The 17,746-nt window shown below is 34.4% G+C and overlaps 2 protein-coding genes across 2 annotated transcripts in view; one reads left to right on the top strand and one right to left on the bottom strand.

Annotated features, from left to right (window-relative positions):
• The first annotated feature begins 4,454 nt into the window (after window positions 1–4,454).
• LOC134244210 (uncharacterized) lies at window positions 4,455–15,106 on the top strand. The gene is made up of 4 exons (XM_062726472.1): window positions 4,455–4,767; window positions 9,872–9,997; window positions 13,610–13,677; window positions 13,883–15,106. Exons 1-4 carry the CDS (start codon window positions 4,486–4,488, stop codon window positions 14,691–14,693), a joined length of 1,287 nt encoding a protein of 428 aa, XP_062582456.1. The 5' UTR covers window positions 4,455–4,485; the 3' UTR covers window positions 14,694–15,106.
• A 497-nt stretch (window positions 15,107–15,603) lies between these two features.
• The window catches only part of LOC134244211 (glutamate receptor ionotropic, NMDA 3A-like), a gene marked incomplete at its 5' end in the record, with an annotated part of 50,060 nt that continues 47,917 nt past the window's right edge, over window positions 15,604–17,746 (bottom strand). The window contains 5 exons of the mRNA XM_062726473.1: window positions 15,604–16,546; window positions 16,624–16,700; window positions 16,859–16,978; window positions 17,108–17,398; window positions 17,559–17,709. Coding sequence (XP_062582457.1) covers window positions 15,604–16,546; window positions 16,624–16,700; window positions 16,859–16,978; window positions 17,108–17,398; window positions 17,559–17,709 — 1,582 coding nt within the window. The remainder of the gene's footprint in view (window positions 16,547–16,623; window positions 16,701–16,858; window positions 16,979–17,107; window positions 17,399–17,558; window positions 17,710–17,746) is intronic.

Below are 17,746 nucleotides of genomic sequence, written 5' to 3'. Positions count from 1 at the left end.
TCAAATATATGTCAAACTCAAAGGTCAAGGTCAAAAGGTTCAATTGTTGGTATCAGAAAAAAGTCTTGTCACAAGGAATGCACATGTGAAATAAGTAATCCCTAGTACTTCCTCTTCAAAAGTTGATTGCCAAGGTTAATTTTTTAAGTGGTTCAAACTCTACGGTCAAGGTCAAACATATTTATACCTGTTGACAGTTCACAATGAATACACATGTTAAGCATGAAAGCCCTAGCACCTACTGATCAAAATTTAGGCCAAGTTTAAAGTTGGGTATTTTTCTTGTAAAAATGTGTATTCTAGGTCAAGTGATCAGAGGTAAAAATTAATGGTACCCAAATAAAAGGTCTTAATTGTCACAAGAAATAAACCTATAAAATGTGGAAGCCAATTGTATAGCCCATCCCACTTAAAACTTATGGGCAAGGTTATAATTTCTGCAGACAAATATACAGACATAATATAAACACAAGAAACAAAATATGTACATAATTAGTCAAATGGAAAAAAATATACTATTTAATTGGAATCACAAAATAGATTGTTATTTCAGGGATAGGGAGTGGATAGGGAGATTGGACCCCCCCTGGAATTTCCTTTGTTATTTAAACAAGACTATATACTGAAGCAAATAAAAAATGATTTTGGACATCCTCCCCCTAACTAAAAAAACATTGGGTTTTTTTTTTGTTTATTTGTTTTCAGTGTATGATTTTTTTCTCCTGCTTGTCAGGAAATTCTAGGCATGAATATTTTGACTGAGATGTGAACCCCCCTCCCTACTCCCGAAAAAAATTCTGGATCCGCACCAGTATTGGCAGTAACTGAATGTCACATCGACAAGGGGAGATAACTTCACAATATGAAATTCGTCTAGTGTGGCATGCGATGATCTTTGACCCTTTTTGAACTTTAACCTAATCGTTTGGGTTTATTTTACCCCCACTATACTTAAACTTGTACTTACCGACCTCCATAGGTCCTGTAAACTTCATGAAATATAAATCCAATTATAACACAAAATGAATTAATCCAAAGCACACCATTCTGCAGCATGTTATAATGATATTCCATTCGGAAAACCTCCGTGCCGTCGATTCCGTCACCTTATCAGATGAAGTGGGAATCGGCCGAGGTGTACCGAATGGAGTTTAATCTAAAAATATGATAATGGGTGACGCAACGTGATGTGATGTAGAATTTACATGTCAAGAACAAATTTTAAATTAATTCATAACAAACACTGTTTTAACAAAACTGTTCCATCTAGCCTATTCCCAAAAGTATGTACTGTGTGATTGTGGTGTCGAGAGGGGGGGGGGGATTAGTAGATTTAAAAAGGTCCTAATATGAGCAAAACATTTATCAAAATCTAATTTACATTATTAATAGAATTCAAACTGGTATATAATGAATTAAGCATGTAAAATAAATATAAGAGGTTCCGAGTTATAGGTCACAGGGATAATTTCATACCCAATTTTATGAATACATATGTAAATTACAGGCACGTAGCAACCGGGGGGGGGGGGGGGGCTGCCCCCTTTTTCCCAACATTACCTGTACTATAAGAAAATGTCCATTAAAAAGATGGTTGCCCCCTCCCCCCACTTTTAACCACAGTATATACATTGCAAGGAAATATGGGAAAAATTGGAAGTGAAAGTAATTTTGCCTTGAAAAAAAAGTGGCCACCACCCCCACCCCCCACCCCCACCCCCCATTTCATTTTTTTTCCTTGTTAATTTTTTTAGGTTAGTAAAAAAAATTTTCTCAGGTTGCCCCCCCCCCACTTTCAAAAACGATGCTACGTGCCTGAATTATATAGAATTATTTTGACTTTTTCCTTGGTAAGCCGCCCGTAGGATTGTGTATTTAGAGGCAAACACCTTAGTGCGGGTATTACTGTCTCATGACAGCATCTAGTGTTTGTTGTTAACGTCTTATTTTGTTAAATTTTGTTACATGAAATACGTCACGGGGCATTGTGTTTTTGCGTCGCTTTATTATGACGTCATAATGAAAAGCTTTCACTCTCGTTAATGCTCGTTTTACTGCTTCAAACATCAGTGCATTAGCCAGTCAAAACGTGTGTTACAAAACAATTGCGTTAGAATAAAAGATAAATCTACAACATCTCATAATGCCGAATTTATGCATACGATCGCTATCAATCAAAAATCAAGTATAGTTCGTTACATTCTACAATGAGGAGCCTCATGCCAAAGTTTAGTGGTTAATATCGAGCGTATCCACTATGATCAGAAATTCCTGCGCAAACGGATTCTATTGTGCATCAAGTTATTAAATCTGTTAACTATTCTCAGCGAAAAATATTACATTCTTTCATCAAGCTTTAACAATCTTTTCTGTGTTGTAAGATTGTAATGGTGCGAACTGGTTTATCAATATAACCCTAAAATGTTCAGTAGATGCAGAGTTGGCTGCAAGGAGCCATTCAAGTGGTATAATGATTGTTGCCCGAAATCTTGACATAATCTTGTAACGAATGGCCGAGTACCTTTCAATTGCAGAATAAAACGATTTTGCTTACGTGAAAAGGGTATAAGATGGCTCTTTAACGTTTATCCCTTGGAGAATCTTCAATAACAATTAAAGTATTCTTTAGTTTAAGAGCTATACCACTCCACACCAATATAAGGGAACCTCCCCCAAACTGAATTTTTCACGATGCATGCTTTGGGAAAACATTTACCTTTACGTTTATACACCTCCTTCCAACTGCCCGGCAGGAGGGTGACTCTAAACAAGTACAGAATTTAGGCATATCTCCGGTGTTATTAGGGGAATCACCTTAGATTAAAAACTATGTATCCAATCCATTTCGATGTTTCACTACAATTTATTGCACAGTCTGCAGGGTACGACCCGCCATGATACCTAACGTCTTACCGTTTTTGCATTTATTCGAGCATTGTTGCTTCCTCCCGTAGAAGTCTCGACAGTCGTTTAGATTTCAAGATGAATTACGGAGCCGCCTCAAGCGCGACTTTTTCGACTTCTTGTGAATATTTTTCTTCGAAGAAAACAAAAAGATGACTTTGCGGCGTTAAAATGTTCTTTCACGGAAATTGTGTCTTGCCCTTGCAAAGTAGCTATGCTTTAGGCCTCTGTTATTCATTTAGGCATAGTGTTGTTGGCAGTTGCGGTAAAAAGGGCATCAATAATGACGATAAATAATACCGGCTTACATTCACACCCAGACTTTTGCCAAAATTTTGTGATATGTTCTTGATGATTAATGTTGGATATAAAATGCGTTTCTTTTCCTTTTAAGTTATCTTTGTCTATTATCATCCTATTTGTACTGTTTAAAACTAGTAAATTGCTTGAGATAACTGTAACTGTCAATGTTCATCAAGAGACTATGAAACAAATGACATCGAAACAATTTGTCATTGATGAAACTCTGTAATGAAAGGTTTTATAATGACAAGGAAATGCAAATGTCAAAAATGAAAGCAAAAATTGTGAAGGTTGAACTAATCAGTAAATTCCTATTTCGCTGATGATTTTTTAAATAACTTTCACGCTACCTCAATAGTTATTCACCTCTAATCATTTGGGTAATAGTATGAATACTTTCTTTTCAGAGATAAAACTTATGACGTTTTCATCAATGATCGTCTACTTCTGGAGTATACACTTGCACAGCACGACAACTGTTCAATCAAATTTAGTGGTCATGACTTTGGAGAAAATCTCTACGCATTCGGATTGAATAGAGATGCAATTCATTTGACGGTACAGCAGCATTTATTTCCTTTAAGCTTTTCGCTCAAGTTTCATTTGGTTAGTAAGAAGGGTTGGAAATTTCCGTTCAACCGGATTGAGTCTGTGGTAAATCAGGTGACGTCACACTACCTAGTAAAGGAAATAAATATGACATGATTCTGTTTAGCACGTAGTGATATAATTTGAAGCATCATTGATTTCATCTGGGTTTACAACTCGTGGCTAGATGACTCGTGGACAGGTTAAAGATATAATCGACACATTTAAGCTCAATTTTTTTTTAATATTATTTGAATGGTTGCACTTTACGATTTCTGAAAACAGTTCGCTACTCAATAGAAATGCTCTGATTACGATAAATGTTTAAACCGAGGCAGGTTACTGACATATAATCTGATGTCTCAGGATTTCAACAAATCGATGGAAAAGCTTAGCTTTCAAATTCTGGAAAAGTTTTTTTTTTACATTGTTTTACTTAGACTTCAAAGGGATCTTGTGCTATATAATCACAAGGGGTACTTGCCTTAACAACAAAGACAGACATGGTCATACACGTATTCTTATCTCAATCTTAGCTTGAATATGGCCAGAAAGAAAGTACAAACATCAGAGTGCCTTCTGGAATAAGAATACCAGAAACAAAGGGATAAAGCTTTTTGATACTTCTAGATTTTTTTTATTACTGGGATAAATTTAATTTCATGTAAGTATATTTTTTTACAGGAGAACATGTCTTCGTTAATTCTGAGTTACCTAGAAGGCGGACAAGTAACAGAAGCTATGCAAAGATATATCAAAAACCGGAACTGTGCAGCTCAAGGTGAGCGCTTTACCCGGAAGTATGGTTTGGATCACACGGGAGGCTTGTTCATCATTCTCTTGTCGGCCATGTTTGTGGGTGCACTCCTGCTTATCGTAGAGCTTTATATATTCAAGTATCTTGTACCATATCTGCGTAAAAAGCCCAATGACAGCTTGTGGAAAAACAGAAATATTGAATATGTTAATCAGGTAATAATTATTATAATGATAATATATCTTTAATATTCAGTCAATACAACCTTAGGCAAAACAACACGTCAGTCTATATATTAGTAATTAAAAGATTTTACAAATGTCAAAATGGATAAATATGGAGATAAATAGTATTCAAGCTCAAAAAAGTCCATTAAACAATACTAAATTAGAGCAGAGCAAACACGGACCTCCAAAACATCAGAGGTGGAATAAGATGCAATGGAGGAGTAAGCATCCCCTGCTGACCATTCACAATGAGGCGTTTGCCCCTTGTCGTGACCTGAAAATAACAGAAAAATCCGTCGACAATTCAGTGCGTAAGTAATGGCATGATAATTAGTATGAAAAACTTCAGTCAGCATTTGACTTCATTTGATTGTATTCGCTGACAAGGTCATTGAACCGACCACAGAAGTAACGAAATGATGACTTTAAACGAGACTGCTGATATTCTTGTTTCATCAACTTGTTTGTCAGTAATTTACCTCGTTTTAGAGATTTTTCATACGTAGAGCATACGCTTGTGTATTGAATCATAGAGATATAATGCCATATGCAGGTATATGAAGGTATTTTTTTTGCATAATTAAGGGAAGTTGAAGCTCTAAAAGTTAAAGTCATCATGTTTATCATAAGGCTTGGATGTTATATTACCATTAATGTCTTTGATAGTAAATTATCTAAATAATTATGAAACAGATGTGTCAGACTCTGTAATATCTTTTATTTCAAGCTCATGGAGTTATATCATATCAAAATTAGAATGAAAATCACCTTGTTAATTGACAATACGTCGTCGATAAATCTAGATGTTGAGCTGAAGGCCACAGCAAGTGTTTTCTTCATTTCGCATAAAAACATTTTGGACAAATTCTGCTTTAATACAAATTCAAAAATAGATTTGCTAATAACTGGGCGTAATTGATATAATAAAATCAGTTATATAATAATGATATATTATTGATTATAATAGTCAAATAACATTTCCACGTACCAATAAGGATATCATTTACATTTTTCTGTGCAAAAAAACTTCTCTGCTAAAATCTCAGAAAAGAAGGTATTATTATCAATGTTTCTTTTAAAAAAATTCTAAAAAAAACTATTTATTTCTATTTCCTTAAATATTTAAATTTTTTAAATTATTATTAATACATGATACCGCTCCTAAAAAATTTGCTGCCATTCGAGCTAAATCTATGTATCTATAAAATATGAATGCTGCTGTCATAAATCTGCTAATATACTGACACGCAAAAGAAACGCAACAAGTAGTAATCTACAAATGTTTGTTTTTTTTATCTGATGATTATCAAAAGCGAATAAAGTAAGGCTAAACTCACTTTTCAGAACATCAGAGATTTGATAAAAATGTTAAATGTTTATCTGTTTACTTTACTAAGTAAAATATGACTGTTAAAACACCCCCCTCCCAGCCATTCAAGTAAAACGTGCAAGACTGCCCTAAACAACAATTGCAGCTTAATTTCTACGATACAATATGTTCATTAATATCGAGATCTGAGCGAAGGAATTATTCTTTGGCATTTTTAAATGCCCGTTATTCAGATGATTAGGTCGAATTTTCTCTGTCCTTACTGCATATGATACGCAAGACCCTGTTGAGGCGTAATGTAGTGAAATTTCGCATCAGCAATTCTCCATCACCTTTACATTGAAATTTTCAAGCCAGAGCAATGGAAATGCGTACACAAGCCATTTCCAAGTAGCCTTAGCATCGTTACGGGAAACGAAAGGAGAGTTTATTTTTTGAAATATTGCTGCATTACATCTGATGAACAGTAAAAAAAAACCCCTTAAGACTCCATAAAATTGCCAAATGTTTTGTTAAACATGCAATTTTTGATTTCTGTTAAGCAGACTAAAACTTGACTTCCGGTTATGGTTTGGAAATTATTCAACCGTTAAATTACCGATGTTTACCAAATTGAAGATATTCATAATTTTAAGATGCAAGATTATTTACTTTACATAATTATTTCCCCCTAAAGAAGGGTGTTGCGTTTCTTTTGCGTGTCAGTATAATATACAATGGCTGTCCTTAAAGTATTATTGGCATTTTGATTTGCTGGCACTATCAAATCGTTGACGTTTATATAAGCTGCCTTTACAAAATTGCAGGTATTTTTTGTGTTATATCAATCTCTTGTTGATAGTTTTAGTTACAGAAATTTACAATTTTTATGAGCAGAAAGCTGTGCTGGATGTAAACAAAATTCAAATGAACCTTCCAATTTCCTTCAATGTGATACCTACTCAAATGAAAGCATTTACTTCTATGAAACGTGACGAAGATATATATTAAACAGTGCCCATGTGCAGTCTTTTTAAACTTTACAATAGCTAGCAGAGCCCACAGGGGTGTCTGAAGATATTAAAGGTAGAATCATTGTTGTTCGCCCCTTCTAATGATAAGGAAAACGTTAAAAAAAAAAACCAAAAAACGGTAGATTATTCAGTATGTCAAACAATTTTTAAGGGTTTTCAGTCAACATTCAATCTATAACGGGATATTGTATTTGTGAACAAAGTAACACCATTGACCATAAAACGTCCGAAATTTTTAATTGATAAATTGAAAATTTGAAATCACAACATTTTAACATCACGACATTTAGATATATCGACGACGTATTGTTAATTAACAATGGCTATTTTCATTCTTATATCAATACCATATATCCCGGTGAGCCTGAGAGATACCTCAGAGTCTGACACAACTGTTTTATATTTGGATATTTTACCTAAAAAACAGACGTTAATGGTAATCTAAAAACCAAGCTCTATGATAAATCGTCAACTTCCCTTACTTACGCATCAGTGTAGCTTCTTTACCTGCCCACGGAGTTTATATTTCTCAGTTGATTCGATACGCAAGAGCATGCTCTACGTATATATAGTTTCTAAGTCGAGGTGAATTATTGACGAACAAGTTGATGAAACAAGAATATCAGCAGTCTCGTTTAAAGTCATCGTTTCCAAAGTACCATGATCGATTCAATGACTTTTCAGCAAATACAATTTATAATTTAGTCAAATACTGACTGACGGTATCATACTAATGATTAGTCCATTATTTACGCACTGAATTGACGACGGGTTTTCCGTTATTTCCCGATCATGACAAGGAGCAGACGGCGGATATGACCGGTGGGCAGGGGATGTTCACTCTTCCATGGCAGCTGATCCCATCTCTGATGTTTTGGAGGTCTGTGTTTGCTCAGTTCCCATTTTGTATTGCTTTATGGACTTTTGAGGTTCAATACTGTTCGTTAACTTTATATACCCACAAAAACATCAAAACTAAGATTTTTCAACACTTCATACAACTATTCAACACGAAAATTTAAGTCGTAGCGATTTGAAGCATTAACAGCTGTTTTTCATAAAAATTGGAACTCGTAAATCTTGATTAATTGTCAATGGCAATTTGCATAACTATTTGGTTATAAAACATTCTGATTGTACACACAAGTATTCTAAAGTTAATTGATAATAAAAGATGCTCGAGTGTCTGATTGAAAATATCTTTGTCGTTTTTGGAGACCACGTCTTCCAACAATCTGCCGGAATTCCTGTTTGTACTATTTTGCCCTGTTATTAACAGATCTATCTCTGTATTTATGTGAATGCAGATTTTATTTTTTCAAAATCTTAGATTATACACAAGGAAAGGAAACAATTGCTTTAGCCCTCGACATTTAGATATATCAATGACATATTGTCAATTAACAAAAGTTACTCCCATTCATATGTCGACTGGATATAACCCACTGAGCTTGAATTGAAAGTTACCACAGAGTCTAGTGCATCTGTTTCATCTTTGGATATTTTACTTGAAAAAGACGTTAATGGTTACCCAACTAAAAAGCTTTGTTAAAAATCGTCAACTTTCCTTAATTATCTAGCAGCGTACCCTTATCGGTACCCTTATAGGGTTTATGTCTCTCAGTTGATTCGATATGCAAGAGCAAGTTATACGTAAAAAGTTTCAAAAAATATGTATACTATAGAAAAACAGGCTGATGAAAGAAATATACCGATAGTCTCGTTTAAACTCATCATTTTGGAAGTTCTTTGGTTGATACGATGACCTTGCCAGCAAATCCAATTTATCATTATATTGAATCCTGTCTGATGTTGTTAGTAATAGGTCTTTATTTACGCAGTGAATTATCTACGATTTTTTTTCGTTTTCCCCAATCATGTCATGGTGGTTGTGACCGGTAGGCAGGCGATGATCACTCCTTTAAGGCACTTAGTCCCCACCCTGATGTTTTAGAGGTCCATGTTTGCTCTGCCCATGATTTGAATGGATGACTGAGCTACAGTATTCTATGTTTTCTTCATTTTCCATTTACTTCTGGAATTCCATGTTTTAAGACCGCAGAATGCGAATTAGTTAGAGAGTTATCTTTCTTAATGCATTTTGAAGCGATCACTATTCTATATTGTATTGGATAAACTTCTTACAGATCTGAGAATGCAAAAAATTGGCTTTGCTTTTTTTCCCCAGCTTCTGAATAGGATACTCAAAAGGATGACTAAGCAGGAATAGAATTACTTTGTTCATTTTAAAAAAATACAATTTCCGATAATGCGTTCTGTAGTTTGAATTTTAAAACTTATACGTGGATACCTTTACCCCTTTTCCCGTTCATATCACTCATTGGATTTTTTTGATATCCCACTGCTGTGACGTCACAATGGCATTTGCCTGAGATAATTGAAGTCAATTAAAAAAAAGTAAAACATTGATTGCACTGTATAAATCTTGGGATGAGGAATATCACATGATTTATAGTTGGATTTGATTTTTAACCGACTTCTTGTATGTTTTTATCCCCTCGACAAGGCGGCCCATGGATAAAAAGACTAGTTTGAAAAAATCAAATTCAACTATATATCATGGGAGATCCTATATTTCTTTGTTTAGCGGTTGAATGACCACACACTCGTATATCAAAAAATATGTTAATATTTTTCTTTCAAAAACGCAATGTATTAGAATTTTCTTAACAGCCCTTGTATTGTTAATTCAAAACCTTACAAATAGCACTTAACTTTTTTTCTACAGAGACTGTATCGCACGTTGATGAGTGAGCGGTTAGTGTCTCCACAACAGACAGCACAGGAGATGATCAAAATGGTTAGGGAAAGACGATTCGACAGACTCTTCCTCAAAAACGAACTCCGAGATCATGTATGTCAAATAATATGGAAACATTTGTTATGTAGATATCTTAACTCCTCTGTGAATTTTTTTAAACAATGAAATGCTTTCTTTGGTTGTTAGTACGGGAATGAATGTAGCAGCTGTTGCAGAAAAAGATATAACCCGCGTAAACGGGTTATGTAAATTTTTTCTGAAATAGCTGCGACATTCCTTCCCGTACTAACAACCAAAGAAAGACTTTTTATTGTTTATATTTATATCTATTTAAATAATCATTTAAAAGAGGATTAAAAAGATTAATTATTGTATTAATGATGCGAACGTCTTTGTACGTTTCATTGATGGAATAGCCACTGTTCTAGAAATCTGTATAGGTGACATGCCCAGTGTAGTTCATGCACTGATTAACGCAATGAGTTTTCTTAAGAAATAAAGGAGAAAATATTCAGTGGATGTAAATATTTATGACGTAAAATTTATTCAGATATTGAATTCTTTCATAACAATTATTTTTACTTCCTGACTCTACTGGGTACGTGTAATTTTCCTTTTCAATATTTAGCAAGTGACGTCTGTATTTACATTTTCTAGTTTTCTTTTATTAATAATCTAAGATGTAAATTTGAACGTCCACATCTACACCAAAAGTGAGTCCACTTTTAAGATAAACATGTTTTGTAGAATTAAACAAAGGAAAAAATAAGTTTTAAAAGTTCACCTCATCGAGTGTTACCGTAAGGTATGTCACTCGTCAGCTTTTTAGAAAAGTTCACGCAGAACCTCTTACTTCAAAACTATTTATCAAAATTCAATATTTATAACATATTTAATTTCAACAATGTTAATGTTTTAACATTCAACGAAAAAACTGGTCAAAAAGCTACAAAGAAGCAAGATTTATGAGGGATTATTTCTTGTGGTGGAAGGATATTTAGCAGATAATTCTGCAAATCTGCATATTTATGAAATTTAATATGTTGGAACTTTAGCCTCACATACTTTTACTCGGAGAATATTTTCCATTATGATATTGCTAGGAATAATTAATATAATTCTTGATTTATATTTTTAGAACAGGTTTTACACCTTTCTTCAACAAACTTTGCCAAAAAATGAAGATATGTCAAATAAGTCAAGATAAAATTTACACCAATTTTCGCCTGAAAATCACATATTTTGACCAATATTTCAAAATTAATATCACTGACCCCAACTTATTTTAAAGTACTCGATACTTGTGACTGATCAGCACTTAAGTCGTAAAAAGCTTTATTTAAAAAATGGTTTATTGCCTATTTAGTTTTTCAATACCCCAAATATGTAACTTTTTAGTGCAAAGAGGTCACACAACAATTTACGCGCATTAATTTGCAAGATTTGTTCAATGATAAATATTATTCAAAATATTGTACGTAAAATAAAATCATATATATTGCCATGGTCACATCTGATAAAATATGATAAAGGTTAAAGTAATCAACCAAAGAGTTAAACTTTAAATGCAAAAAGGTCAACTTCATTGTACCATAGATCAGTAAAATGAACAATGACCCCCTTCTGCGATTTTGAGTCACTCTGTATGAGTACTTATCAAAAATATATTTCTCAAAAAATCCTTGATTTAACAAATTTCGCGAGTGTCATACCTTAAAGTAAGGCGCAATGTCTCGCACAACGCTTATATTTTTTAGAGTGCAATATACAACGTTTATGCAAGAACATTTTGGTATAGGCTTTTATTTACTTGGGAATGGATCTGCTTAAAAAAACTTTTTTCTATTCAATCACCTGAAAATGTAATTAGGATTTAGTATCCAAACCAAGTCTGGTAGCGTCATTGTGTGCATCCCAAGATGTATTATCTAAACTGCTTTGGTCAGCATAGAGCTTGTAGTGACAGAAGATTGAATGACTGAAACACGAATATCAGCAGTCTCATTTAAAGTCATCATTTCGTAAGTTCTATGGTCGATACAAATGACTTTGTCAGCAAATACAATTTATCATTAAGTCAAATGCTGACTGACGTTTTTCATGCTAGTTGTTAGGCCATTATATACACATAGAATTGTCGACGAATTTTTCCATTACTTCCCGATCATGACAAAAGAGCATACACCGGATGTGACCGGTCGGCAGGGGATGCTTACTCCTCCATGGCACCTGATCCTACCTGTTTTGGAGGTCCGTGTTTGCTCTGCTCCTATTTTGTATTGTTTAGTAGACTTTTGAGCTCGAACGCTGTTAGCTATCTCCATATATATACTTCATAAAAAACATTAAAATCAGTCACCCTTAATGTACTTTAGATCCAGAATCGGGAGAAAGTTCTGTGACTTTCATCCCTAGATGAACCATTAATTGTCAAGTCAGGATTATTAGATATTTTGGAATGCTGTAGCTGTACAAGCTTTAAATGCGTTCATTTATTACAATGTATGAAAACACAGGTCAAAGACAGCATCCAAACAAGTCTGGCAGTGTTCATCCCTATGATATTTATATTTATATAAAATATGTTTTGGAGCCATTTTTTGAAATATGATTCTATATGCCCAAAAGTGATCAGAGTTGCATGGTGGGTACATCTATTACATTTCCAGTACCCGTTAGACTTTGAACAGATACTGTAATTTCAGCCAATATCTTGGATTAATGTTTTGGATCAGATTGAAGTATTTGAAGAAGATCTCAATTTGCAAGTAACTTTTACCAATATGGTAAACAAACATGTATGTATGACGCGTTTATAAATGGACACTACCAGACTTGTTTTTGCGGTAAATAAGAGCTTTTCTCTGGATATGTGACCATGTTTAGTTTGTAGAGCATGTTCTCTCCCAAAAAAAACTGTTAGCATTAGACCAAAATTATATGTATGATGGATCTGTTCAAAGTCTAACGGGTACTGGAAATGTAATAGATGTACCCCCCATACAACTCATCACTTTTGGGCATATAGAATTATATTTCAAAAAATGGCTCTAAAACAGTACTGACTGGCAAATCAGATTTTGAACCATTAATGTTGATTGCAAATGAGTAGGTTGAGTTGTCCACTTTGATGCCTTAATTTCAGGTCATTTCTTACTACTTACAACAGCTGTGTGATTCACATGATCAATTACCCATCGTTGACTTAGATTAGAACTAACTTTATAAACTGGAAGAAATTAAGATTAGGAAATTCAAACATTCAAATTATTTAATATTCCGTTCTGTAACAAATCAATTAATGCTTTTGTAAAATTTATAAATATACCATAAAATTTACATTTAAAGACAGATATAACCTTTTGAAATTTTATCTGGATCATACAATCCATATTTTTCTAGCTTGTGTGATTTACTACCAGACAAGGCAACAGCTGACTATGATTATATTGCTCTTGAGATTTCAACATGTAGATCGGTACTTCAAATCGACGGCGATACATCAGCTTAAACAGAAAAATATGATGTCTTAAGTTTGCATGAAATAAGAGACTCTGGCGAATTTTGTATGACCTTTAAAATGTAGCCATCCTTCTTAATGTGCGTGTTTATCATTATTAGGACATGAATTGGTGTATAACTATGAATACATAAACGACACATTGCGTGAATGACATTTTTTTGTAATCATTATTTCTCTCACAGGGGAAGATACACAAGAAGGGGGTTCCAAAGGGTCTTAGACTGATAGATATTACAGACAACTTGATAAGGTGAGTTTATGTCAACATCTGCAGTCACTTTCATATTCAATAATTTAGCATAATTTTTATTTGCCAGTAATCGAAGATTCGGGGACCGTATGTAATTTTTTTCTAGTTTGTAATACTACTGGTCGGAAGGAACATTTTCTATATACTCTTACCGATGTTTCCTAAATGTCCAGAACAGAATTTATACTTTATTTCTTTTATGCAGATCGAAGAAAGCGGAATCAGAAATATTTGCCACCACTTCCTCCAGTAATTTGTATTCTATCAATGAACAGGAATATGATGACGATTCACTCAGTGACATCAGTGATTACGCAACGGGTGACGAACAGGATATGCAAATTTCTTTCGAAGATATAAAAGACACAGTACTAGACAGCTCGGATGTGCCGATTAACAATCAAAGACATGCTCAGTCGTCTTGTCCTGAGACAATTCGAACGAATTCGTTGAAGGTCACCCCAGGTCAGTATGTACGCTGTAAGCAGCCTCGTGTTCGGTACAGTTCTGACTCCAATTTAGGAGGATCACACTCGAATTCATCATATAGACGGAATAAATCATGTCCTAATTTTCAAAAACGTCCAACAAAAGAAGAAAAGAAACAGAAGATGTATGAAATAGACGAGATTGAAATGTTAGAAATAGCAGCCCGACCTGATAAAACAAAACTTATTCGCAAATCAAAGAGGGCCAATATCGGCCGGGCATTCACATTTTACGGAAAATCTCTGAAAGACAATAGGCTGAAATCGTCCATCCGGAGTCATGCCATGGCAACTCGTCGGCATTCAGAGTCGGCATTTGACGACTGTGCAGTTGATGCCCTCTCTAAGGAAGACCTGTTGGTTTTATGGAAGAAATCAGAGATTGAGTTACAGACCAGTCTAAACAGAGTTACACAGGAAAATGCCCACTTAAAGCGTCTTCTCCGGGTAGTGGAGGTGTCGGAATCCGTACCCAGGGAAGAGGTGTCGAAAGAGGAACCTGCTCACATCACTGCAACACCACTGTAAAATCTCAGTCATAGTCTGTAGTTACATGATTACGTCATTAATGAACAACTTAATGTACGAATTGTACCTACTTAAAACCTCATGCATCTTTGTTATCAATTAATATCATCCTGTCACAATAACAATGACATGGGTCCCCATGGAAAGTTTTAAAGATGTTTTCAAACATTTTATTCTGTACGCATACCTGTGATTCATTTGTTTTGTTACTTAATATACACACTGTTTTTACATGTGATACAATTGTTCATTCATTGAATATGCATTTATAGTTTATAAACATAGAACAAATGCCTTCTCTCTTTCACTCCAAAGAAAAAGAATTTGATATATATGGTATATGCAAAATAGTTCATTTTTATGTAAAATAATTACACAAGTTTATAAGGTTAGGTCAGCTGTAATGTTGTGATAGTTAAATTAATTGCAATAAACATGCTGGCATTTGTTTTTCTCCTTAACATAATACTGTTCATATAGAAGTGATAAAACTTGAAATGATGCTCTTATATGAAACTGGTTTGCTAGAATTTATGTTTGCCTTCAGATAACATTTCTGTCCTAAAAGACGAGAAAGAATAGTTGTAGTTTGAGGATAATTATAAAAATTATCCATTAATTATCTCTATTTTCATGTTTTGATATTGAATCAAAATGTGTTTGTCGGTTTTTCTAGCTAACTATGCGACAGATTCAATTCGGATATATCTGGAAAATAAAACAAATCAAGATGTTTTCAACACTCACCTCCAATTTTTCCTATTGGCTTTTTAAATGTGATATACATGTATAAATATCAATCATAATCTTATGTGTGGATTTATTCAATGTTAACCTACGTAATATTTTATTGACACAAAATAACTAAGTACAATGAAATTGAGCAAGATTTTAAGGGAAGACGGTTGAATTATTGCTCTTTCCTTGAACGGTTTCTCTCCTTTGTATCTCTCTTGGATCTTCCTTGTAATTTTGCAAGAGTATTTTTGAGTTCAATATTTTCTCTAAGTGTATTCTTAAGTAAATAGTTCAGCTGTAATTCTGATGATTTCCACAACTGTAGTAGTTCCCTTTTGCTGAGGTGATGGACATTTGGAGACTCCGCATCAGGGTTATTACGTGCACGCGTTGGATGTTCCCTTGACTTATTGAGATCTGGTTGTGATGTTTGCATAGAATGTGGACGATAATCATCATTATCATAAAGCTTCAGGTTTTCTTCACTTTCATTCCAATGTAACAAACCTGTTTCTTCGTCAATGTTTTCATAGCGTCGATTGTCATCTATATGAAAATCATTTATTTCGTTTGCAGACGTAGCAACCCGTCTACCGAAATCTGATTTAGTTTTTCCTGAAAATGAAGAAGACACTTCACAGAAATCTTCTTCCCTCCCCCCGCCATAACATGCTCCTAATGCTTCATGCTTGCACGTATCACAGCTACAGCTTGATTCACTATGATAAAGAGAACTGAAAGCTTCGTCTAAGTGTCTTTCATAATATGATCCAGTATCACTGTTCTCTGGCAGCCCATTTGATTGAGAATCACCTGCCACATGTTTTCCGGGAACATACCACATATCGAACTTGCTGTCAGATGTTCCAACTTTACATGTGTTCTCAAGACCACTCAGAGTTCTTGTATCCTCTGCCTCGCTATCGCTGCACTCTTCGTTGCTGTCGTCGTAATTTCTCACCGAGTCTACTTTCGGTAGGGACCTCTGGCATTGAGATCTCAAGGCCTCCAGGTTGACACAGTTGCTAAGGTTGCGAAGTGATATCCGCTTTATATCTACAGGTTCAATTGGCGAGTCATCGTGGATCAGACTCGTTGATTTCATATCACTCACCCTACAACAGACAAAAAAGATAGGAATACGTCCATACCTTTCTTATAAAGTTGGAAAATGTTGTATAAAATATCTTACCATTTTGCTTTTTCTACGATGTCCAGAAAGTTTCGATTAATTCTCTTAGTTTTCGCCAAATCAGCCAGCTTGTTTTTCTGAGTGGAAAAAAAAAGACTGATTTATCAAAGGACACTCTCATTATGTTTTCTTTTTTTAATTGTTGTTGTTTTATTTAATTTGGAAAATATGTGACTATCACAAAATGCACAACAACTCAATAAAATCATCTCAATGATGTGCAAATATTGCGTACTCTGATGGTGCTTTTCATGAATAGCTTGGAAAAGTCTCCCTTTTTAACGATTCCTAACATTTCCTTGGCAGACTCTTGAGCGGATATTAAAACGGCGCTGTTGATGCTTCGATGTAGCCTCTGTTAAAAAATATACAATATAAAATCTGCATTTCTACAATAATGTAAAATTTTTGGCTTAATTGCATGAACCACTTGATATTTTTCCACTTTTTCATTTTATTTGGAAATTTTGAAATATCGTCAAACCTGACTAAAGAACATGACACTGAGACTTTTCCAGAAACTATCGCCTGGTCGTCTACGACATATGGGCAGAAGATATTTAAAGACAAGATGTTCCACCAGAACAAGAAGTATGCAGCAGACGATAGCGATGGAGAGGAGCGCGAAAAGTCCACTGTGGTGGGAAACGTTCAGACTGAACCTCTGTTCGTTTATTCCTTGGTTGAAACATTTCTCCTCATCGAAGTGAATATCTATTAAATTCTCCAAGTAGCCAGAATCATGATAATGCTTGATTTTCTCGGAGACTGGTTTCTTAAATATAAACCAAATATATATATCACCGCAAGGCATAACTATGCAAGAATAATTTGACTTGTTGCAACAAGTTTGGATGTTTATAAAAGCAATTGAATTGGGAATATGGAAAAAGCTATGTTTTTCAATGATTCTAATGACCTCGAATGTTAGCTACCTGGAGAGGAGAGCCTTTTGGAAATCCTATCCCATACTCATCTTCACCGAACGACTGGGGAACAATATAAAGATTGCAATTTGGATCCAGCTTTACACGAGCATAGTCCAGTATCGGATAATCACCTAGATAGGCGTCAATTTTTCCATTTCTACAACAACAGATTGAGAAATACAAGATACTTGATG

The sequence above is a fragment of the Saccostrea cucullata genome, unplaced genomic scaffold, assembly GCF_032062105.1.
Source record: "Saccostrea cucullata isolate Sc308-1 unplaced genomic scaffold, CSIRO_AGI_Scuc_v1 ctg2469, whole genome shotgun sequence".
NCBI lineage: Eukaryota > Metazoa > Mollusca > Bivalvia > Ostreida > Ostreidae > Saccostrea > Saccostrea cuccullata.
Note: the sequence above shows the minus strand (reverse complement) of the source record. Positions and strands in the feature narration are given on the sequence as shown.